Source organism: Pipistrellus hanaki (genome assembly GCF_964339955.1).
Source record: "Pipistrellus hanaki genome assembly, chromosome: 21".
NCBI classification, from domain to species: domain Eukaryota; kingdom Metazoa; phylum Chordata; class Mammalia; order Chiroptera; family Vespertilionidae; genus Pipistrellus; species Pipistrellus hanaki.
In genome coordinates, this window is record NC_140523.1 from 3,090,308 (window position 1) to 3,115,516 (window position 25,209).

The 25,209-nt window shown below is 50.4% G+C and overlaps 1 protein-coding gene across 1 annotated transcript in view; it reads left to right on the plus strand.

Annotated features, from left to right (window-relative positions):
• Positions 1–936: 936 nt before the first annotated feature.
• Positions 937–25,209, plus strand: part of MCTP2 (multiple C2 and transmembrane domain containing 2) — a 108,425-nt gene continuing 84,152 nt past the window's right edge. Inside the window, exons 1-4 of the mRNA XM_084869096.1 lie at positions 937–1,052; positions 18,529–19,059; positions 22,383–22,445; positions 23,504–23,612. Coding sequence (XP_084725222.1) covers positions 18,583–19,059; positions 22,383–22,445; positions 23,504–23,612 — 649 coding nt within the window. The 5' untranslated portion in view covers positions 937–1,052; positions 18,529–18,582. The remainder of the gene's footprint in view (positions 1,053–18,528; positions 19,060–22,382; positions 22,446–23,503; positions 23,613–25,209) is intronic.

The following is a 25,209-nucleotide window of genomic DNA, read 5'->3' on the forward strand; positions in this document are numbered from 1 at the left end:
GGTGATTCAGGTTACTCCGTGCTCCTGGGAAACCAGGCATGCTATGAACTGCCTCCCTCATGGCTGAAAATCAGACATGACCATGCCATATGCCCCGTGCGCACACAGCCCCGTTCCAGGGGTTGCCTGGCTGGGTACCTCTCGCCAGGGTTGTGGTGGTAAAAAAACAGAGCCTGCTAGCCCCAGCCGGTGTGGCTCGGTGGATAGAACATCGGCCTGCGGACTGAAGGGTCCCAGGTTCGATTCCGGTCAAGGGCATGTACCTTGGTTGTGGGCACATCCCTGGTGGGGGGTGTGCAGGAGGCAGCCATTCAGTGATTCCCTCTCATCATTGATCCCTCTCTCCCTCTCCCTTTCTCTCTGAAATCAATAATCTATCTATCTATCTATCTATCTATCTATCTATCTATAGATATCTTAGATATCTAGATAGATAGGTAGATAGATAGCAGCCTCCTTTTTTAATCTATCTATAGATATATTAGATATATTAGATATCTATATCTATCTACCTATATAGATATCTAATATATCTATAGATAGGTTAAAAGGGAGCTTGCTATGTCACCAGGGACCCTCCAGGGCCCTACTGGAGCAAGCACCTATCTAAGATCAGAGGAGGCAAACTCCTAAGTGACTTCAAGCCTGCAAACCGCACCTGCCCCCTCGCCTGCCTTTGAACTACAGCGCCAGGAACCGCAGTCCCGGTCTGGGCCCTTCCCTTCGGGCACACCTTCCTCCCCCAGGAGCCAGCCCAAGCTGCGGGGCTGCCATCACCCTCCCCGCTGCGCCCCGCGGAGCGCCCCAACCCAGCCTGGCGCGTCCTGCAGCCGCCGGAGCTGGAGCGAAGGTGACGCGGCGCCTCCTCCCCGGAGGCGGGGCTGCCCGCGGGGCCCGGGAAGCGGGGCGGCCCCGGCGGTGCCCCCGCCCCGCCGCGTCCGGACCTGGGAGGCCACGGCGGCGCAGGCCCGGGCACGCGAGGGGCGCACGGAGCCCCCGGTGCAGCCGGGACGCGGCCCGGACCCCGGATCCCGGACCCGGACCCCGGACAGGTGAGGGCGGGGTGGGGCGCGGCTCACCTGGGCACGGGGTCCCCCCAGCTCCCTCCTGCGGGCGGGTCGCCCCTCTCCGCCCCAGGGGGGGCGCGGGGACCAGGGAAGGGGCTCGGGGGATCCCCAGCCTGGGAGTTGCAGGCTCCGGGCCGGGCGGTGCGGAGCGCCGAGGGCGGGGACCCGGGCGCCCGTGCCCAGAGCGCACAGGGCGGGCGGCGGGGACCTGCCCCGCGCTGGAGGGGACACATCGGAGCTCCTGGCGGCTGTGGGGGGGCCATCGCCACCTCCACCTGCACCTGCACCGAGGGGACCCTCCAGAGGTCAGCCCCGCGCTTTGGGGCGGAGGGGGGTATCCGATGCGGGGATGCCACTTCGGTCCCCCCCCCTCCCACCCCCCCAGACCTTGGCTCAGCGCCTCCAGAGCAGAAAGCCTTGCCTTTGGGGACTCCAAAGACTAGTCACATTAGAAAAGAAAATGGACCAAAACCGGTGTGGCTCAGTGGAAAGAGCATCGGCTTGAGGACCGAAGGGTCCGGGGTTCGATTCCAGTCAAGGGCATGTACATTGGTTGGGGGCACATCCCCAGTGGGGGGCGTGCAAGAAGCAGCTGGTCGATGTTTCTAACTCTCTATCCCTCTCTCTTCCTCTCTGTAAAAAAAAAAAAAAAATCAATAAAATATATTAAAAGAAATAAATAAATAAAAGAAAAAGGAAAATAAAGAAGTGATGGTGGTTAAGCCGAGGCAATTGCTTCCGCAGTGAGCGCCCAGGCAGACTGGCCATTTGTTAGGCAAATAGCGGGCAGGTGGCTTGTACAAAGGGTATTTCTCCAAAGCGGGTTGGAACCTGGGAGCCAGGTGTGAGGGCTCCAGCCGCGGCCAGATGCTTCCCAGATTGCTCTTGGAGGTGACCTCTGCAGAGGGAGGGCAGGTCCAGGGGCCGGACAGCTCGGAGGACCTGCCTCAGGGGCACCCCGAGTCGCCAACACGGCCAGGAGTGTGGTTTCCACTTGCATGCATTTCCCACCTGGGCCAGCAGCCTTTCCATTGAACAAATATTTGTTGTGCGTGTGTTGGGGGGGGGGGGCGGGGGGAGGAGGGGGGGCCTCTGAGCCAGCCAGGAGGATGTTGACACAAAGGGGAGAGTCAGGGCACTCCTTCGGCACAGGTGGAGGTGAAGAGAGACCCAGGAAGGACTCGCTGAGCCTCTGCTTCTTGGACGTTGCAAGAATCGAAGGTCATAAGCCTTGAGAGAGGCAGGGAGAAGTACAGCTAAGAAGGTCATGGTCAGGCCTGGCATTCAAAGGGACAGGGAGGATCCAAACCACCCTCACATAAGGTTTTAAGCATCGCCCCTTTGCCCAGGGCCCGAATGAGACCCTTTATCTCTGTTGCATGAAATAGGCAAGGTAGATATTATCATTATTATTATTAATTATTATTATTACTTTTAATATATTTTATTTATTTTTTACAGAGAGGAAGAGAGAGGGATAGAGAGTTAGAAACATTGACGAGAGAGAATCATCGATCAGCTGCCTCCTGCACAGCCCCTACTGGGGATGTGCCCGCAACCAAGGTACATGCCCTTGACCGGAATCGAACCTGGGACCTTTCAGTCCGCAGGCCGAGGCTCTATCCACTGAGCCACACCGGTTTCGGCAAGGTAGATATTATTACTCCCCCTGTACAGAAGGGAAACTGAGGCAGGAAAGAGGCAGGGCCTTGGTCCCGGGTAACTTGCAGACCTGGGCATGGACTGTGGGTATTTCTGACTGTGGGACCCGTGCCTTTTCTCTGTGCCAGGCTCTTTTGGATGGCACATCTGGCAGATGGCATGGCAGGGAGAATTTACATTTACCTTTGCCACCTGTCCGCACGCTGGGAGTTAGTTTAACTTCCTGAATAAAATGAGCACTTTTTAAATTTTTATTCTATTCCTGAGGTTAAGCATGACCAGTCTGGGGCAAGAAGGACGGCTGTTTTTAATCATAAGATGTATTCTGTATCTTCCTTCACATGTTTTTAAGGCCCTCATATATGTATTCCTTGTGTATCACGCATTGAAGTCACAGCGGATTTTTATATTATTCGTGTGCTTGATCTGATTCAGCCTGACTTATATCATATCTGTAAATTTGCGGTTTGTAGATGCTCTATATAAATCAACTTGATTTTTCATCCTGTATATTTATATATAACTTACATAAACTTATACGAGTTATAAGTTTATATATACAAGTTATAAGTTTATATAAGTTATATCAATCAGCTTGACTTTACATAATTCACCTTGATTTTTTTTCCATAGCTTCCGGGTGAATAGAGGAAAGAACATTTGGGTTTGCGTAAAAATCTAGAATCAGATATTGATAACGACAGCTAATACGAAAGGATGTAGCCATTTTCCGTTAAATCTATCTCTGGAAAGCTAGACTGCTAAACTTATTTGGAAAGAAATCCTAAGATCCCTAATTTAGTCTGTAACAACCCACAATTTCTTTACGTTCGTGTACACCCCAAAAGCGATTTTCCAGCTAAAAGGACTGTATTGTATGGGATGAATATGAAAATAGGGCTTAGCATTTTAATATCTCCTGCTTCTTAGACCCTTCCTTATCATCATCGCTGATAACATTTGAGGGGTTTTACATTTAAACTAGAGGCTCAATGCACAAAATGTTTACAAGGGGTTTGGCAGGTGGTTCTGCTGATGGCCTAGTTAGCACATTAGTTCTCTATTGTATAGGATTAGCAGCACGAGTTGAAGAAAGTGGTTTTTGTCCAAGCAAATTTTTATGCCTGTGTTGGGAGAATCAGACAAGGCTGTTCTGCCTGGATCTTGCTTTTGACCGTGACCTTGATAACACACCTTGAACTCTCCTTTAGAAGCTTTTGAAATCCTGCCTGGAAGGAAGGTGTTTATAAAGGTGTGATTGGGCCCTAGCTGGTGTGGCTCAGTGGATAGTGTCAGCCTGCAGAAGGAAGGGTCCTGGGTTCCATTCTGGTCCGGGGCACATGCCTAGGCTGTGTGCTCCATTCCCAACGGGGGGTGTGCAAGAGGCAGCCGATCCATGATTCTCTGTCAGCACTGATGTTTCTCTCTCTCTCTCCCTTCCTCTCTGAAGTCAATTAAAAATAAATTTAATATATATATATATATATATATATATATATATATATATATATAGTAGGAAAGCAAAAAAGGTGTGCTGGCTTGGTTAAGATGCTGTCATTGCCGAAACCGGTTTGGCTCAGTGGATAGAGCATCAGCCTGCGGACTGAAAGGTCCCTGGGCCCGGGTTCGATTCTGGTCAAGGGCATGTGCCTTGGTTGCGGGCACATCCCCAGTAGGGGGTGTGCAAGAGGCAGCTGATCGATGATTCTCTCTCATCCATGTTTCTAGCTCTCTATCCCTCTCTCTTCTTCTCTGTAAAAAAGCAATTAAAAAAAAAAAAAGATGCTGTCATGGGAGGGCAGGGTGAGTGACGAATTGGAGAAAACCCAAAAAGCCACAGAGGAGGGGTGCGAACCGGATGGGCCCGGATTTTGTGAGCCCTCAGTGGTAGACACCCGAAACTGAAACTAATACGAAATAACCTTCGAGTGGAAACTGGAATGGAAGGGGGGGGGGGGGGGCGGGTGGGAATGCGTTTAAGGTAAATCACACATTTAAGGCTTTGATCCTCTCCTGGGGAAAACACTACAAAATTCGTGATGACCAGGAGTCCTCTGTAGAAAGAGAAAGAGATGACAGATCGCGGGAGGGCTCCGTCTCTGAGATCTTTGTGGGCGATTTACCAGAATTGCTTACCAAGAGGGCTTCCTGATTGCAGCTGCGCTTCCCCTGCCCCCAAGGCTCTTGGCCTGGGGAGGGGTGGGGGTGGGGGTGGGGAGCGGGCCCAGCCTGTGCCTGGGAGAAGCTGGAAGCCAGGCTCCACCCCCTTCCAAGAGTGACAGGTCCCTGGAGGCAGAGGACTGGGGGGGGGGGGGCATTGCTCATGGAGGGGACTGCTAGCTGGGGCGGAGGGACAGGGGCCCTGGGCTCAGGACAGGTCTGATGCACTTCCTGTCCAGCCAGCAGTTCTGAGACAAGGCCCCCGGGCTGGTCCCCAGGTGGCTGCCTCTCCAGGGGTGCCTTGCGCTCCCCGTCACCTTTTGTGGAGGGTCCTCTGTGTCCTGGGCACTGAGTCAGAGGAGTCCCCATTGCCTGGTCCCACGGAGCTGCTTTATTTTATTATTATTATTTTTAATATATATCTTATTAATTTTTAATAAGATATTAAATGTATGTTATTCATTTTTTCTGGTCTCACGGAGCTGCTTTATTTTATTATTTTATTTTATTATTATTTTAAATATATTATTGATTTTTTAATATATATTTATTTTATTGATTTTTTTACAGAGAGGAAGGGAGAGGGATAAAGAGTTAGAAACATCGATCTGCTGCCTCCTGCACACCCCCCACTGGGGAGGTGCCCTCAACCAAGGTACATGCCCCTGACCGGAATCGAACCCGGGACCCTTCAGTCTGCAGGCCAACGCTCTATCCACTGAGCCAAACCGGTTTCGGCTTATTTTATTATTTTATTTTATTTATTTATTTTTATTTATTTCAGAGAGGGAAGGAGAGGGGGAGAGAAAAACATCCATGATGAGAGAGAATCATGGATCGGCTGCCTCCTGCACGCCCCCTACTGGGGATGGAGCCCACAATAAGGGCATATGCCCCCAGCAGGAATCGAACCCTGACCTCCAGGATCATAGCTCAAGGTTCAACCATTGAGCCACACTGGCCGGGCTCACAGAGCTGGTTGCCCTGAGCACCGTTCAGTGTTTGGAGAGCCCCCGGGTGTGTGAAGGGCCTTGGGCGTTGGGGCTACCCCTACCTCTTCCACGGATGCAGTGAGGCCCTCCTTGTTTCTCAATGTGCTTCCCGAACCCCAGCACCCACACGCCTGAGGTTACGCGGTTGGAAACGTATGTCCTCGGCCACACCCCAGCCCCGGGTCGGAAACTCCGCGCGTGGGCAACCTGAGTTCTCCCAGAGGCCTTCCTTCCAGATGGTTCTGTGGCTAGCCCATGGGAACCTCAGCCCCTCCCCCTGTGGAGAGGGAAGGGAGGGAAGGAGATGACTACTGGGCTAACCGGTCATGATTGCGATAAGAGTTATCACTTACATTCCTGTCCCTGGCATTCCGTGGGCGTGGCCGGGCGTTGTGCTAAGGATTATTAGCTCTTTTATTTTTATTTATTTCTTTATTTTTTTTAATATAGTTTATTGATTTTTTTTACAGAGAGGAAGAGAGAAAGATAGAGAGTTAGAAACATCGATGAGAGAGAATCATCCATCAGCTGCCTCTTGCACACCTCCTACTGGGGACAAGCCCGCAACCAAGGTACATGCCCTTGACTGGAATCCAGCCCGGACCCTTCAGTCCGCAGGCTGACACTCTACCAGGGGTCCTCAAACTTTTTAAAGTGGGGGCCAGATCACGGTCCCTCAGAGAGCTGGAGGGCCGGACTATATGAACTACTAATTCCTACTGTAACACCTCGGCTGCGCTCACTGCCCAAAAAACCTGGCGGGCCGGATCAGACTCCTCTGCGGGCCGCATGTGGCCCGCGGGCCGTAGTTTGAAGACCCCTGAATCCCCTGAGCCAAACTGGCTTTGGCGATCATTAGCTCTTTTAATCATTATTAGCTCTTTTAATCATTATCTCTGGTCACCTCCAATTCCACGTGGGGAAACTGAGGCACAGAGACGGGAAGGGGCGTGTCCCAGGTGCCAGGGCTGTAAGGATCCCGGATGCAGGCGGGCTGGGCCCTCCCTGGCAGGCAGCCTCCCCCGGGCACTGGTCCTGTGTTGGAATTTGGGCCCAGGTCTGGAAGGCAGGCCTGAGGCCGATGGAATGGGGGTTCCCGAGCTGGCTCCATCTTTTTGGGGTTCGCATACCTTCCTTTAGGGACACACTGCCGGGATCTCCGAGGGGAAGGGCGTTCTGTCATTTCCTCCCGCCTGCAAATCTTCCAAGTTTCACAAGCAGCCGGCACGATTGCGTATAGCTAGTTGCACCACAGTGAGTGGCCCTCCCTGTGTGACCATGGGCTGCCCGGGGTTTCCCAGTGGGTGGCCGTGGCCGATGGCCTTGTTTCAGAATGCCACGCCTTCACCCTAAAGGCCAACCCCCTCCCAGGGCACAGGGCACTTGAAGGTGAAGGTGTTCGCGTTTTTTAAAAGTATTTTAAAACATTTCTTATTTTTATTGATCTCAGAGAGGAATGGAGAGGGCGAGAAAAACCTCCATGATGAGAGAGAATCATGGGTCGGCTGCCTCCTGCACGCCCCCCACTGGGGATCGAGCCCGCAACCCGGGCATGTGGCCCTTGACCAGAATCGAACTGGGGATCCTTCGGTCTGCAAGCCGGCGCTCTATCCACTGAGCCACACCAGCTAGGGCCGTGAAGGTGTGTTTTGAAAAGAGCCTAGAAGAACTGTGACTTGCATTCTCAGTCATTTATTTTTTCTGAAAGAAATAGTTATCATCCTGCCGAAACCGGTGTGGCTCAGTGGATAGAGCGTTGGCCTGCGGACTCAAGGTTCCCGGGTTCGATTCCAGTCAAGGGCATGTACCTTGGTTGCGGGCACATCCCCAGCGGGGGGGTGTGCAAGAGGTAGCTGGTCGATGATTCTCTCTCATCGATGTTTCTAACTCTCTATCACTCTCTCTTCCTCTCTGTAAAAAAAAAAATCAATAAAATATATTTAAAAAAAAAGAAAAGCAAATAGTTATCATCCCCACGTCTGTACATTTATCACAGAGTAGCCCAATCATGTCAGACAGCCTGAGGAAGAGAATAGAGCTGTGGCTATAAGCATAGAGGTGAGTCTTTGGGGGTGAAAATCAGGTGACCCTGCCTTCTACCTCAGTTGAGAAATGTGTAGGCAAACATTCATTTGAGCGTATGGCCGGGGGCAGAGTTTAACGCTGAGAGTACCAGCTGTCTCGTCCGTGCTTTCCCTCACTCACGGGGTCATTGGTTGCTGGCCTGGCTGGGCCAGGAAGTACCTGTTAGGCACTGGAGCAAATACGGTGTAACCAGATGGACTTGATCCTTCGACAGGGAATCACGAGCTGGCAGTGATTTGCGTTTCTGGGTCAGATGCGTCGGCGGGAGAGGAGTTAAGAAGTTACCAGAGCCCGGCCAGGGTGGCTCAGTGGTGAGCACCGAACTATGAACCAGGAGGTCACGGTTGGAATCCCGGTCAGGTCACATGCCTGGGTTGCGGGCTCCATCCCCAGTAGGGGGCGTGCAGGAGGCAGCTGATCACTGATTCTCTCTCATCACTGATGTTTCTGTCTCTCTCTCTCTCTTCCTTTCCCCTCCTCTTTGAAATCAATAAAAAAAACATTTTTTTTAAAGAAGAGTTTTAGTTTAGTAGCAACGGCCGGATGACCCCACGGGAGACAGGGTGGGTGGACAGTTGGCTTGGCTAAGGGTCTGCCGCCCAGAAAGGGGTTGGCCATACAGGGATCTGGGAGAACTGGTCTTGGATGGTCCTTGAAAAATGGACTATCAACCAGTTGACTAATTCAGCTGGCATGACAATGGAATGAGGCCATGGACAGAATAATATCCACAATTGAAGGTTGCAGACTCTCAAGGAGAGGGGCAGGTGAGAAGCAGGTCGCCAGGGCCATGTGGACGATGCTCCCAGCCAGGCAGCAGAGGGACGAGGAGAAGGGGGACGGAGGGAGGAGGGGAAGGGGGAAGGTTTACATCAGCTCATGCTTGTGGTTGAAGAGGAATGGCCACTCTTTCTGGCCTGTCAGCCTTTGACAGCCCAGCTGGGGTGTGGGAGGCAGCCCTCAGCGTGCAGAGGCAAACACCGCAGGCCGGGCAGGGCCGGCTGGTGGAAAGCTGGTTTTCAGAATTGTTGACATTTTTGATTGATTGATTGATTTTAGAGAGAGAGATAGACACTTGTCCCACTTAAGGATGCGTTTATTGGTTGCTTTTTTTTTTTAACTCCTTTTTTTGGTATTATATATATTATTGGCTTCTTTTTATAATATTATATATGGCTTCTTTTTCCCTCCATCGACCCCTCCCCGGCCACTCCCACCCCCCAGGACAAGCCCCCAGCGCCCCAGGGTCCGTGTCCATAGGTTATGCTCATATGCATGCCTACAAGTCCTTTGGTTGATTTCTCATTGGTTGCTTCTTGTATGTATGTGGCCTGACTGGGGATTGAACCCACAACCTTGGTGCATGGGGATGATGCTCTCTCTAATCCAGTGTTTCCCGAAGTGTGGTCCGCGGACCCCCAGGGGTACTGGAGGAAGAGTCTGGTGGGGGTACGCGTTGCACTGGAGTTTGGTGGGGATAGGCACTGCACCGTGCTTAGCTGTGCCTCATTCTACGTTCTCATGAGGACGAGGGGTCCTTGGCGTTACGAAAATGATAGAAGGGGTACACCTGTGTCAAACGTTTGGGAAACACTGCTTGACTACCCGGCCAAAGCCTGCTTTTCAGAATCTGAGCCCATATCACTGTCACAAAGTTAAATGCTTGCCATCTTCATTTTTTTTTGTCTTTTATTAGAAACACTCACTTGTCATTTATGTTCATAGTAAATTAATCCTATTCTTTTATATACACTGAGTGGCCCATGTTATTATGACCTCTGAATGCATAATAATCTGGCCACTCCGTGTGTGTGTGTGTGTGTGTGTGTGTGTGTGTGTATGTGTGTGTATTAGAGACCCAGTGCATGAATTCGTGCATGAGTGGGGTCCAGACAGCCTGGCCCAGGGGAAGGGGACGTGGACGGTTGGCCAGCCTGCCTGCTGGTCGAACTCCTGGTCAATGGGGAGTTTCATATTAGCCTTTTATTATATGTTGCATATTACCTTTTATTACATAGGATACGCACTGAGTGGCCAGATTATTATGCGTTCAGAGATCATCATCATCGGGCCACTCTGTGTATAATTGCTGGGTGGTTGTTTTGGAGGAACTGAAAGTTTAGGATAGCCTATTTCCACTCTATCGAAAGGCAGCTAATAAACAGGAGTTTTCATGAGACGACTCACCTGCAGACTGATCAGGGAAATTAAAAAGAAAGGACTCAACCTATTTGTGTGGCCGTGACCGTGTTCGGGTCCAACCAGCCTCTGAGGTGACAGTGCACAAAACAGAAAAGCACACAAAACACCCCAAACCAAACCACAAACAAACACAAATAATTCTTGTGTAATTCTTCTTCTTCTTTTGGTGGCGGCTGGGGAACTATTTTTAGCATGACGAAAGAGGTGGGGTTGAGTCTGCAGACTTAGGTAATAGATGGGGAAAGCACACCATTGCCTGAATGACAACCGCCAACAGTATTGGTATACTAGAGGCCCGGTGCACGAAATTGGTGCATGGGGAGGGTCCCTAGGCCTGGCTCGCGATCAGAGCCAATGGGGGCCTCCTGGCTGCCAGCCGGGGCCTTCCTTTGTTCCTCCCCGGCCCTGTGGTTGGCGCAGGTCATAGCAAGCGATAGAACTCTCCGTCTCCTGGCTGAACTCCTGCAGGGACACTTTGCATATTAGTCTTTTATATACACGGAGTGGCCAGATGATGATGATGTCTGAACACATCATAATCTGGCCATTCAGTGTATGTCCTATAGAATAAAAGGCTAATATGCACATTGTCCCCTCGACCAGGAGTTCGACCAGCATGCAGGCCGGCCAACCTCCCATGTCCCCTTTCCCTGGCCAGGCTGGCCGGACCCCACCCATGCACAAATTTATGCACCAGGCCTCTAATACACACACACACACACACACACACACACACACATACACACACACTCACACTGAGTGGCCAGATTATTATGCATTCAGATATCATAATAATCTTGCCACTCTGTGTATATACAAGTGTGTGCCCAATGTAAAATATTTTACAAAATTCACCCTGACCAGTTTGGCTCAGTGGATTGAGCATCAAACCGCAGACTGAAGGGTCCTGGGTTCAATTCCGGTCAAGGGCATGTTCCTCGGTTGCAGGCTGTATCCCGGGCTCCTGTGGGAGGCAACCAGTTGATGTATGTCTCTCTCTCATCGATGTTTCTCTCTCTCTCTCTCTCTCTCTCTCTCTCTCTCTCTCTCTCTCTCTCCCCCTCCCTTCCACTCTCTCTAAAAATCAATGGAAAAATATCCTCGGGTAAAGATTAAAAAAAATAAATAAAATTAGCTCTGTAGTCTGGAAATGACTACTGGGGTCAGCTCTTCAGCCTCCTGCGGTCCCCCCTGGAACCAGTCAGAGCCCAGAGGTGCCGGAGGCCTGCTTACCCTCCCACGTGGCCAGTTGGTGACACAGTCTGTCCCGTAACATGTGTCTGCACGTCCTGGCCTCCGGGACATGTCTTTCTGGAATCTTCTTGGCTGTCGCTGGAACATAGAAGTCTCTCCATCTCTGGAGCCATTCCCTGCCCCCCTTCCCTCCCCCGGCTGCTGTGTTTGCGTGCACTTTCTCCGACGTGGCTGAGCGTGTTGAACTTTGCAGGAGGCCTGCCCGGAAGTTGCCGTCAGCCACGTAGGCCTGTCCAAACAGGTACTAGCTTCCGCTGACATTTCCTCCGTTCTCTCAAATCCCCCCCCCCCCCCCCCCCCCGAGCTGGCGGGGAGGCTGGCAGGGCGAGCTGAGAACAAGAGCCGGGCCCTGTGCTAATATTGAACCAGGAGACAGGGCAGAACCGGGAAGGGTCCATGACGAATCCTTTGTCTTTTCTTTTATTACTATTATTCAACCACACATCTATATGGTCTGCTTTTCCCAGCTTCCCGTTGAAACCTTTGCACAACGTTATGTAATTTATTCGCCATATTCGTACTGTTGTAACCATTCACATCCCAGGATGGAAAATGAACGTGTTTTTGTTCAGCAGCTTAAAAAAAAAAAAAAGAAAGAAAGAAAGAAAGAAAAGAAAGAAAATCCGGTGTTTTAGCTCACGGGAGGGTTGAAATCAAACATGTGCTTGGAACCTGGTTCTTCACGGTCGGAAGCACACTGTTTATTTTCCCCTTCAGTAGCTCCCGCTTCAGAGTGTAGAATCAGGGTGGCACGTGTGTGCACAGACTGGGGCAGCGGAGGTGGGGGTGCCAGGGGGAGAGAGAGGGGTGATGTGACAGAGAGCTTTGGATGCCTCTGTGGCAGATCCCTGACAATGTGACAATGGATGCTTTCTTCCTGGCATTCAGATGCTCATGTGGTTCCTTTCTCATTGCTTCATGGATATCTAAATCCCATTTTTTTCTTGTTATTATTATTTTTATTGGTGAAGACACTGGTTTTATTTTATTTTATTTTATATGCCATGCTAACTTTTTAATTTATTTTTTTGCATTTTTATTATTTTTTTATTAAATTGTTATCTGTTTTCTTATTATATTTTAATCTTTTAATTTATTTATTTAATTATTACGGATTAAGGTATTACATGTGTCCATATCCCTCCCCATTACCCTCCACCCCACTCCCATACATGCCCTCACCCCCCAGTGTCTTGCGTCCATTGCTTATGCTTATATGCACACATACATCAACCTTTGTACTTTTTTGTGCTGCTTTCAACTCCAGTGCACCCATAATTCCAATGTCATCCAAAAGGTGTGTCTTTTGAGTTTTTTTCTTTGTTTTTTTTTTTTAATAGTTTTTTTTATTGGTTTCAGAGAGGAAGGGAGAGGGAGAAACATCCATGATGAGAGAGAATCCTGGATCGCCTGCCTCCTGCACGTCCCCCAGTGGGGATCCAGCCCGCCACCCAGACATGTGCCCTTGACCCCAGATCCATCCTTGGCAGGGGAAAGTCAACCCTGAGAGTTCATTCAGAAGAGGAACTTGCCCAGTTGGTGATAGACGGGGCCAACTCAAGCTTATCTCCTGTAGGTTTCGCACCTGCAGCCGTGGGTGGCATAACTACGGTGAGCCGGGAGCGCCAAAAAGGGAAAGTCCTTTCGTTTCTGGAAACATGGCCATTGGAGGGATATTTATGGTCATTTCTGCATATTGACCTTTCCTGGTGCTGTGGTCCCCTCAGCGCTTCCATTCCCCGGTGTTATTTATGATGTCACAGCTAAATCACGGCTTCCGATCACCAGATACATGGGTTCGTTTTATTTTTTTATTTTTTAATATATATTTCATTGCTTTTTTACAGAGAGGAAGGCAGAGGGATAGAGAGTTAGAAACATTGACTAGAGATAAATGTCAATCAGCTGTCTCCTACACACCCCCAACTGGGGATGTGCCCGCAACCAAGGTACATGCCCTTGGCCGGAATCGAACCTGGGACCCCTTCAGTCTCCAGGCAGATGCTCTATCCACTGAGCCACACCAGTTAGGGCAATACATGGGTTCCTTTTATTATTATTATTATTATTATTATTATTTATTTTTAAATTTTATTTTATTTTTAAAAATATATTTTATTGATTATTTTACAGAGAGGAAGGCAGAGGGATAGAGAGTTAGAAACATCAATGAGAGAGAAACATCCATCAGTTGCCTCTTGCACACCCCCTACTGGGGATGTGCCCGCAACCAAGGTCCATGCCCTTGACCCAGATCGAACCTGGGACCCTTCAGTCCGCAGGCCGACGCTCTACCCACTGAGCCACACTGGTTTTGACCATGGGTTCGTTTTAATGGTGTGAGTGTGAATAAAGCTCTAACTATGACTGACTCAGCTCTCACAGGAGATGCAAATCTTTTTATCTTATTTTATTTTCCTACCTTTGCCTCCTCACCTGGGCGTGTGCACAGGATGTCCTGTGTGTCTGCTGTTGAAAATGCAAATTGAATGAAAGCGCTGTAGGGAAGCACCATCCTGCAGTTTGTAGATGTTAAGAGAAAACTCGAGACAAATGAGATCATTGTTGAAATGAATGCTCCCCACCCTTTGGGGGAGGTGACGGCAGTATTTACCGAAAACCCTGTTTAAATCACACTTGCATTTTTTTTTTTCTTTTTCTAAAAACAAGCATCTTGCCTATTTGGGCTTGTCTGGCGGGTCTTCTATTCATTCCCGATACTTTTCTCTGAAAGGAGAGACGTAGTTCTGAAAACAGGCCTTGCCTGCAGGGAAACACGCGATCTTTTCTGAGGATTGCAGGTTGGGGTTCTATTTCCAGCAGATTAAAGGGGTGAATGGGCCAGGCGCTTTTGAAATGTCCCCCATTCTTTCTGTCATAATGCAGCCAGTCAGCGGGCACACCCAACGGGAGTGTACATTATTTCATTATGAATTATGCACCTGTGCTGTGGTACCGATATTACATGTATTATTAAACAGACACACGCACACACACACACACACACACACACACACACACAAAAAGGGGAAATAAAAGGACGCATTAGGTCAGTCAGCATGGAAGTTCCAGTATTTTCTATGCAAACCCCGTGGTGTTTTTGCCCTCTTCTGGCCTGCGCGTGGGTTTGTAGTATCTCAATAAAAACGAACCAGGAAAGGGGCAAGATGCAGTGTTTAAATGCCCCATTTATTTATTTATTAAATATATTTTATTGGTTTTTTTTACAGAGAGGGAGAGAGAGGGATAGAGAGCTAGAAACATCAATGAGAGAGAAACATCCATCAGCTGCCTCCTGCACACTCCCCACCGGGGATGTGCCCGCAACCAAGGTACATGCCCTTGACCGGGATTGAACCTGGGACCTTTCAGTCCCCAGGCTGACGCTCTATCCACTGAGCCACACCGGTTTCGGCTGGGGCTGAATCTTTACTTACATACATGTATTTAAGGCAGACTTTGCCCCATCAGCCCACAATAGTAAGCAACTGAGTTATCCATATTCAACTTGCCTTTTTATTTTGCTTTTATTTACCACTACCACCAAAAAAAAATAACTCTCCACCCAGAAGGTGAGGAAAATAATTAAGTGGCCAAGTTCTCCAGTAGGAAAAGGTGGAGGGGAGGGCAGGTTAAACTACCGTGTTTCCTCGAAAATAAGACATCCCCCGAAAATAAGACCTAGCGCATGGGAAGATAAGACATCCCCTGAAAAGAAGACCTAGCGCAACTTTGGGAGAAAAAATTAATATAAGACGCTGTCTTATTTTCGGGGAAACAGGTAGTAGGCCGTTAGGGAGAGATGAATTCTCAGTTTAGCCGGAGTTCAAACGAGTCCCAGAAAAGCAATGCCTGATCCTCAGTCTCTCAGAGATAAAACCAATTGCTTAGGAGGTGTGCCTGCTATTTTTAGAGCATCCGCTTTTTTTCTGGCTGTTTCACTGGATCTCTTGATGTTCAGATGCCTGATGTGCTGATCTGTACTCTATTTTTTTTATTTTTTTAAATTTTATTTTATTGATTTTACACAGAGGGGAATTGAGGGACAGAGAGTTAGAAACGTCGATGAAAGAGAAACATCGACCAGCTGCCTCCTGCACACTCCCCACTGGGGATGTGCCCGCAACCAAGGTACATGCTCTTGACCGGAATCGAACCCCGGACCCTTCAGTCCGCAGGCTGATGCTCTATCCACTGAGCCAAACCGGTCCCGGCTGTACTCTATTTTTTTATTTTTTAAGTATATTTTTATTGATGTCAGAGAGGAAGGAAGAGGGAGAGAGAGTGAGAGAAACATCCATAATGAGAGAGAATCATGGATCGGCTGCCTCCTGCACGCCCCACACCCGGGATCGAGCCCCCAGCCCGGGCTTATGCCTGGACTGGGAATTGAACCGTGACCTCCTGGTTCATAGGTTGATACTCTACCACTGAGCCACACCGGCCAGGCCAGTCGAACAGTTACTCATTGAGCACTGCCCCCAAAGTAGCTTGTGCCGTTAGCATCCAGAGTATGGCATTTGCCTCACTCTAACCATGATCATCCCCTCACCATGACCACCTATGTCCATCTTCTCTTCCAGTCCAGCTGTTAGAAAGTCATCTAACCTGTGGCCTCCATGTCTTCCTTTACCCCCTTCCCTTTTGGACCGATTTCAGTCAGATTTCCTACCCCCTAAGCAGGGGTCCTCAAACTTTTTAAAGTGGGGGCCAGATCACGGTCCCTCAGAGAGCTGGAGGGCCGGACTATATGAACTACTAATTCCTACTGTAACACCTCGGCTGCGCTCACTGCCCAAAAAACCTGGCGGGCAGGATCAGACTCCTCTGCGGGCCGCATGTGGCCCGCGGGCCGTAGTTTGAAGACCCCTGCAAAGCCTCCCAAACAGATCCCACCATGATCGGCAATCGTCTCTGTTGCACCAGGCCGGTGGGTTCAGGACTGATGGCAGGGAACCTGCAAACGTGTGATGTTCTTGACCACTTCCTTTACAGAACGCCCTTCCTCGCTTCCGGCTGACACCACGCTTTCCCCACCCGCTCCCCAGCTGTTGTAGCTATTATTGTTTTTAAAATATACTTTATTGATTTTTTTTTAGAGGGGAAGGGAGAGGGATAGAGAGTCAGAAACATCCATGAGAGAGAAGCATCCATCCGCTGCCTCCTGCACACCTCCCCACTGGGGATGTGCCTGCAACCAAGGTCCATGCCCTTGACCGGAATCGAACCCGGGACCCTTGAGTCCGCAGGCCGACGCTCTATCCACTGAGCCACACCGGTCAGGGCTGTTGTAGTTATTTTTAATTTTTTTAGTCTCCTTTGCGCGCTGATCTTACTTGAGCAGACTGTGCCGGGCTGGAGTTCCTTCAGATTCATTCATTCCGTCTTTTCAGTTTTATGCTCCTCTCTGTATTCCCACGCCTCCGTCTCTGCCAAGTCTGTCTCTGATAAGACCCGGCCTCCCTCTTAGTGCCGCTGTCACGGGCCCCGCTGCCAGCTCGGCCTCTCCGCTTGAACTTCCCGAACACAAAGAAGCCAGCACCGAGCCCAGAATAGCCTTCTACACGGGATGTCTGAGCGGATGGCCCTCGTGCCTGCTCTCCAGGGGCGCTGGGCTCAATCCGGGCACCTCCCTCTGTCTCGTTCTCCTCACGGAGTTCTGTCAACTCAACGTCATGGCTGTGCCTCGGGACCTGTCCTTCTTTCTTTACGGATAGGACAAGGAGGAAGATGAAGAACACGGATCGAATCGACACAGTCAATCAGTTTCAATGAGTTGGCATGCACAGAGCCCAGCAGCTGCAGAATTAACTGTGAGCTGTGCCGGTTTGGCTCAGTGGATGGAGCGTCGGCCTGCGGACTGAAAGGTCCCAGGTTCGATTCCGGTCAAGGGCATGGACCTCGGTTGCAGGTTCCTCCCCAGCCCAGGCCATGGTCGGGGGTTTGTACAGGAGGCAGCTAATCCATGTGTTTCTTTCACATCAGTATTTCTCTTTGTCTTTCCCTCGAGCTTTCCACTCTCTCTAAAAATATGCTCAGGTGAGGATGAAAAAAAAATTAAAAATTAAAAGTATACACTGAATGGCCAGATGATGATGATCTCTGAATGCATAATAAACTGGCCCACTCAGTGTATATTCTATATAATAAAAGGCTAATATGAAAAAGGTCCCATTGACCAGGAGTTCGACCAGCAGGCAGGCCGGCCAACCGCCCGTGTCCCCTCCCCCTGGCCAGGCTGGCCACACTCCACCCCCATGCACCAGTTCATGCACCGGGCCTCACATATGGCCCAGTGCATGAATGGCAATATTATTATGATCCCTGAACACGTAATAATCTGTTGACTCAGTGTGTATATACCATATAATCCAGCTCCCCCTTTTCTGAGTTTTTATCCAAAGGAAATGAGCTCAGTATCTCAAAGTGATATCTGCACGCCCTTGTCCATTGCAGCTTTATCCACAGCAGCCCAGATGCAGGAACAACCTAAAACGTCCATCGCGGGATGAATGGATAAGGAAAATGTGTTATCTATTCTGGGTGGGAAAAGCAGGTTTACACTTGTTGGTATGGAAAAAGAATACAGTGCTTAATAAATAGTAATAGAAGAATTAACTCTGTGTTTTGCATACTCACAACTGTAAGCCTGCTTTTGCCTTCCCATGTATATATGGTGGAATATTATATACCACCATATTTATATATTTATATATAATTATATATTTAATTAAAAAAGAAGGAAACACTTCCATTTGCAACAGCACGTAGAAACCCGGAAGGCGTTATGCTGAGTGAAATAAGCCATCTTCCTACGAAGCATTTACGTGTGTGTGTGTGTGTGTGTGTGTGTGTGTGTGTGTTTCAACGTAATCATTTCATTCATTGCTTTAACTTTTCCATAACTTCTTCAATCTAAAAAAAAAAATCTTTAAGAATCCAGTTCTTTAAGCTTTTCCCGATCTCTGTGGATGTGACCAATCAGATGCTTCCATCTCCATCCCTTCCGGGAAAGGGTACACTTTCCGAGTCACCTTTCCCCCTTTCCTGGGCCCTGACGCCGCAGAGACGATTCACGTCCCTTCTCCTCCCGTTCTGTTTTCCAGGAGTCGCTGAGCTTCTCAGGGGCGGCCGTCTCTTTCGAGGGTCTTCATGCAGCCATGGATCTGGATAAACCCTCCGTCTGGGGCTCCCTCAAACAGCGGACCAGGCCTCTGCTGCTCAACCTGAGCAAGAAGAAGGCAAAGAAGCACCCGGACAAACCCCTGGGCTCCCGGGAGCCGCATCATCATCACCTCGACCGCCGGCTCAGCCTCTCGGTCCCTGACCTCCTGGAGGCCCAGGCCTTGGCCCCGGCGGAGGGCGGGCCGTACTCCGGGGCCCAGTCGTCCTACACCTCCGTGCCCAGCAGCCTGTCCACGGCCGGGATCGCGCCCGGGAGCTGCAGCGGCTCCTTGAAGCAGTCGGAGGAGGAGCTGGACTGGAGCCAGGATGAGGCAGGCCACCTGCCCGCGGCGGACACGGACCCCGAGGAGACCTTCGCCTCGCCGGCCGCCGGCCGGAGGGCTTCCAGCAACGGCCTCTGCGACCTGCTGCCAAAGGCGCCCCCGGGAGAGGATGTTCCGGAGGAGCCCGAGGTGCTTCCTTCCTACGTATTTATATTTATTCAACTTTTATTTCATTTTTATTGTTGTTTATTAATTGATTTTTTTTTTTTTTTTGCAGAAAGAGAGAGGGATAGAGAGTCAGAAAGACCCTTGAGAGAGAAACATCGGTCAGCTGCCTCCTGCACGCCCCCCCACCAGGGATGTGCCCACAACCAAGGTCCATGCCCTTGACCGGAATCGAACCCGGGACCTTTCAGTCTGCAGGCCGACGCTCTGTGCACTGAGCCAGACCGGTTAGGGCTATATTCATTGAATTAAAAAAAAAATATTTTCATTGGTTTCTGAGAGGAAGGGAGAGAGAGAGAGAGAGAGAGAGAGAGAGAGAGAGAGAAGTATCCACGATGAGAGAGAATCCTAGATCGGCTGCCTCCTGCATGCCCCCTACTGGGGATGGAGCCTGAGATCCAGGCATGTGCCCTGACCGGGAATCGAACCCTGCCCTCCTGGGGTTCACAAGTCGATGCTCAACCAGCTGTGCCAGCCAGGCTAATTTTTATTTTTAATTTAATCAATTTATTTATCTATTTTTATACTTGCTTATTTATAAGTCCCCTTTCTTACATATGTCCCCTTTCTCCCCATTGACCCCTCCTGGCCTGCCCCCGCCCCCACCCCCGTCCCCTGCCCCACGCCTTAACCGCACCATTATCTGCTGCCTCCTCCCTCTTTTTCATCTCAGCGAGTGCCCTTGGAGGACCGGATTAGAGCTATTTCCGTGGTTAGCATGGATGGAGCGGCGTATCGATCGCACCAAGTGTTCCCATCAGTTTTCGGGTTGACCTCTGTGTATTTTGAAACTATTACAAAAACCCTTTTTCGGACACTTTCAGGCTTTAAAAGGCCTATTGGATGAGTTTTCCTTTTATCCATCTCCTAGCAAAGAAAGGAAGAGCATAACTTTTTCTCGAAAATTGCCAAGTGTGTGTCTGTCTGTCCTCCTCTCTCTCTCTCTACACCATTGCCTAGGTTGCCGGTTGGATTCCTGGTTAGGGCACTTGCTCAGGTTGCGGGCTGATCCCCAGTTTGGGGGTGTTGGGGTGTGGAGGGCCTGCAGGAGGCAGCCAATCAATGATGTTTCTCATCATCGATGATTCTGTCTCTTGCTCTTTCTCTCTCCCTACCTCCTCTTTCTCTAAAATCAGTAAAAACTTATTTTTTAAAAACATATTTTATTGATTTTTTTACAGAGAGGAAGAGAGAGGGATAGAGAGTTAGAAACATCAATGAGAGAGAATCATCGATCACCTGCCTCTTGCACACCCCCTACTGGGGATGTGCCTGCAACCCAGGTACATGCCCTTGACCGGAATCGAACCTGGGACCTTTCAGTCCGCAGGCCGACGCTCTAGCCACTGAGCCACACCGGTTTTGGCAGTAAAAACTTCAAAAAATAAATAATAGCAGGGATAATGATAGTGTTCGAACGTGCACTTCATCACGATCAGTAACTAATAATCATGAACCATCCTCTCCATGCGATCTCCCGCCGGGCATGCCCTCCCCTAACGCTCTGCCTGGCAGTCAGGGTTTGAAACCACCAGCCTGGGCACCGGCTTCTGAGGACGAGCTGAGCGGCGGAGAAGAGAGCCCTAGTGGGATATTTCTAGAAGCTGCTCGGCAGCCACAGAGCTTCAGTTTGGCGACCACAGAGACGCACAATGACAAACCGCAGAGCGGAGACAGCCTGCCGCTCTCAGAATGAGACCAGCGCTCAGCCGCTCCCCACGCCGGCCACGTGCTCTGTGGCTATTTCTGTTCCAGCTCAGAAATCATTGCTCCCCGTCACCGGGTTCCTGCCTCAGGCGTGTCAGCCACATCCCATGTCCCCCCCGCCCCTCCCCTCGCTGGACCTGGCCTCTGTTTTTCTGCTCCCCTCCCTCCTTCCCTCCCTCCTTCCTGGATGGTAAGCACCTACTATGTGCTGGTCCTGGGAACACGGGCCATCCACAAAGCAGACAAAAATCTACTTCTTCGTGAATGTTCTATTTTGAATGGGGGGGCAGGCTATAGATATTTGCAGTGCAATCCATTTTATTGATTTTTTTTTTACAGAGAGGAAGGGAGAAGGAGAGAGAGTTAGAAACATTAATGAGAGAGAAACATCCATCAGCTGTCTCCTGCACACCCCCTACTGGGGATGTGCCCGCAACCAAGGTACATGCCTTTGACTGGAATTGAACCTGAGACCTTTCAGTCCGCAGGCCGACGCTCTACCCACTGAGCCACACCGGCTAGGGCAGAGCAATGGATTTAATGGAGAAAAACAATGCAGGAAAGGAGATTGGGAGTGCTGGGGCGGAGGCGTTGAGTTTTTAACAGAATAGCCAGGAAGGACCGCTTCTGAGATACAGCATTTAAGAAAGGAACTGCCCAGCCCTCGGAGCTCAGTGGTTGAGCGTCCAGGACCTAGGAACCAGGAGGTCACGGTTCGATTCCCGGTCAGGGCACATGCTCGGGTTGTGGGCTCGATCCCCAGTGGGGATCATGCAGGAGGCAGCCGATCCATGGTTCTCTCTCATCATCGGTGTTTCTCTCTCTCCCCCCTTCTCCCTTCCTCTCTGAAATAAACAACATGCATTTCTCGTTTTTTGGTTGTACAGGTGCTGGGCCCAAGAGGGTCTGGTCTGGAGAAGGTCTTTCCCATCCCATTTTGAAATGTTTTCTGCCTAATTAGCAAGCCTGGTTCTCGGGCTCCTGAGCTGCCTGCTCCCGCTGATGGCGGGGGGGCCAGACAGGCCCACGGGGAGGGACCCGGGAGGAAGCTTGGCCACAGATGACGAACCGGGGGTGGGGAGGGCCAGTGGGAGGCGGACTGGGCCTTATCTGTGCTCCTATCAGTGACTAAAATGGCAGGGGCCGCAGCCAGAGGGACCGCACTGACTCACTCCATACCTGCCATGCGTGGAGGGAACCCACACACCTGAAACCAGGCATGCAAATGGCAGGCTCCCGGAGGGAAAGACCTGGAACAGGATTTCCTTCTGGGTTGATATTATTTTTAAAAAATATATATATTTTATTGACTTTTTACAGAGAGGAGGGGAGAGGGAGAGAGTGAGAAACATCAATGAGAGAGAAACATCCATCAGCTGCCTCCTGCACACCCCCCACTGGGGATGTGCCCGCAACCAAGGTACATGCCCTTGGCCGGAATCGAACCTGGGACCCTTCAGTCCACAGGCTGATGCTCTATCCACTGAGCCACACCGGTTAGGGTGGGTTGATATTCTTTTGCTTTTTTTTTTTTTTTTTTTTTTTTTTTAAGCAGGGTTATCTTTTCCTTTTATTTTCAGAAGCTCTGTGGCAGTGGCGATCTGAGCGCTTCTATGACGTCCCACCCGTTGGAAGAACAGCCTGTGAGTGACAGCCCTTTAAAACCGATAAACACGGCAAGTCCCCATTCTAAGTGTGTCCCGTTCCATGTCCGGATCTGTATCGCTTTGCCTCGTTTCTTTATTTAAAGAATGCTCACCCGTATCCACTTACAAAGGCCTTATAAGCAGTGATAGCCGGGAGATATTAATTCAGTGCGTATCGATCTGGGAGCCTGGGATAGATTCTTCTAAAAATACAGAGAAGCTATGAAATCGGGTGCTGCAGAGCAGGAGACAAGGCCATTTTCAGAGTGCTGTGAAGTACGGACGGGAACACTTCCCAGAGAGGACAGACCGTCCAGGGTGACGTAGCCGCAGGGTCGATGAAGTTGAAGATCAAGTCGGTGAACCATCAGTTATTGCTCCTGCCCTTTTCTCTTTGCAATGGCAGACATGGGGACTAGGGCGGAACTCAGGTTCCAAACGTGAATGGCATTCACTGAATAAGTATATTCAAAACTAGACTTGCCTTGAACTTGAGGGCCTGTAAGGGTTGATGCATTCACTCCCACAGAGGGGAGTGGACTGGTCATGGGGAGGTGAGACTGTGAGGGGAAGCGGAAGAGACACCATTGTGGGGGTCAGGGAGAGACGGGAGGGCGCCGGACAGAGACGCTGTCCCATGTGGACGCAGACGAGGGCCGTGTGTCCGATGGACGGGCTGGCTCAGTGGGTTGGCAGCTGAGTGATTATGTACTGAAATGATTTCCTTTTTTAAAAAAAAAATATTTTTATTGATTTCAGAGAGAGTAAGAGAGAGAGATAAACATCAATGATGAGAGAGAATCATGGATCGGCTGCCTCCTGCACGCCCCACTCTGGGGATCCAGCCCGCAACCCAGGCATGTGCCCTGACCGGGAATCGAACCGTGACCTCCTGGCTCCTAGGTTGATGCTCAACCACTGAGCCACGCTGGGAGCCCAGAGGGAGCTCAGTCTTAAAGACTGGCCGTTGGAGTGTCCATTTCCCCGTGTTATAATTAGGAGCGTTTCGGAAATTCTCTCCCCTGACCACTGACCTTACCTCTCCCTCCCTGCAGACCCTCGGGGAAGCCAGCGACGGCCTGAGCAACCTGCCCAGCCCCTTTGCCTACCTCCTCACCATCCACCTGAAGGAGGGCAGGAACCTGGTCATCAGGGACCGCTGTGGTAAGGCCCGCTCCGCCTCGCGCTCTGTAGCCTTGCTCTCCACCCTCGTGTCAAATATGGGTAGCCCTCATTTTTTTTTTAAGTTGATTTCAGAGAGGAAGGAGAGGGAGAAAGAGAGAAACATCAATGATGAGAGAGAATCATGGATCCGCTGCCTCCCGCACGCCCCCTGCTGGGGATCGAGACCGTAACCCCAGACAGGTGCCCTGACCAGGAATTGAACCGTGACCTCCTGGTGCATAGGTTAACGCTAGCCACTGAGCCACACCGGTAGCCGGCCGGACTGCCAACCCTTTCTATCTCAGCATGGTTTGCAACACACAGGACCTCAACTCTAAACCTCCTCAGAAGCCAAGGTGTTTGCAACAAATGACGTAATCATACCAAACCTTCTTATTCTTTGTTAGTAGCCAATTAGGAATAATCTATCTATATATATAAAAGCCCGTGGCCCTAATGCCATAATGACCAAAGCCCAGCATGGGTGGGTGGGGCTGTGCAATTTCACACGCTGGGCTTCTAGCGATAATGATAAACATCACCATATACAGTTGTTTGAATGGAACTGAACTTAACTGTAACAGCTTGATGCCCAAGAAAGTGTTCCTTCCTTGTCCTACTTCGATTATCGGTGAGAAAGATGTGAATAACCCTTATTATAAAGTTATCCAACATGCATGTAGATCGCAATGCCCTCTGAGCCCTGTCCCACACTTCCTGCCCCCAAATCCTTGACCTCACAGGAATATTGACCTACCCTATTGGTCTCTGGAACTGTGTCTTAGAGCTGGTAGTGCTAATGCCAGCAGCCCTGTTCTCCATGCCTCTTGTTCTGGGAAAGATGCTTAACTCCCCTTAAATTCTAGAAGACTGGGTTGCTGGTGCCCTCTGGTGGCCACACTGCAGTATTGCAGAAGGGAAAGCAAAGTCCTTTGGCAGGAGTTAGTTCAGTGTAACACAACCAGGGCCGGCAACATCAGCTGGCTGTGGGCGGGAAGGTTGAGGGTCAGTGTGAGTTTTAGGTGATGAAGATGCGCACTGACCACCAGGGGGGCAGGTACTTGACCCAGGGCTGCCTCCTGGTGATCAGTGCACTCCTGCAGCCAACCTCCTGTCACCCCTCCCCCTGGCTGACAACCTCCCGTGACCCCCTACCCCTGGCCAGACAAACTCCCATACCCCTGATCACCAGCCAGGCCGAGGGAACCCACCTGTGCACAAATTTGTGCACCGGGACCCATGCTTCCAGCAACCTGTTCTCCCTCTCCATTCGCGGCACAGGTAGAGAGTTGAGCGTTGTTTCTAGAACATTCCAGGAGGAATACATGGACAGGAAGGGGAAAAAAATCATTTTCCTATTTGGTTTAGGCCAGGGGTGGGGAACACCCCGTCTGCAGGCCTTGGTCCTCGAAATCATTTGGTCGGGGAACAATGGACAGCAGGGAAGGGTCATAGATGCTGGACACAGACCACCCAGGTGTGAATACCAGCTCTGATACCAGGTAGCAATGACTGTGAGGGCTCACCTGGTGTGTGTGTGTGTGTGTGTGTGTGTACTTGTGGGATCTGTGAGGATGTGTGTGGGGTGTGGGATCTC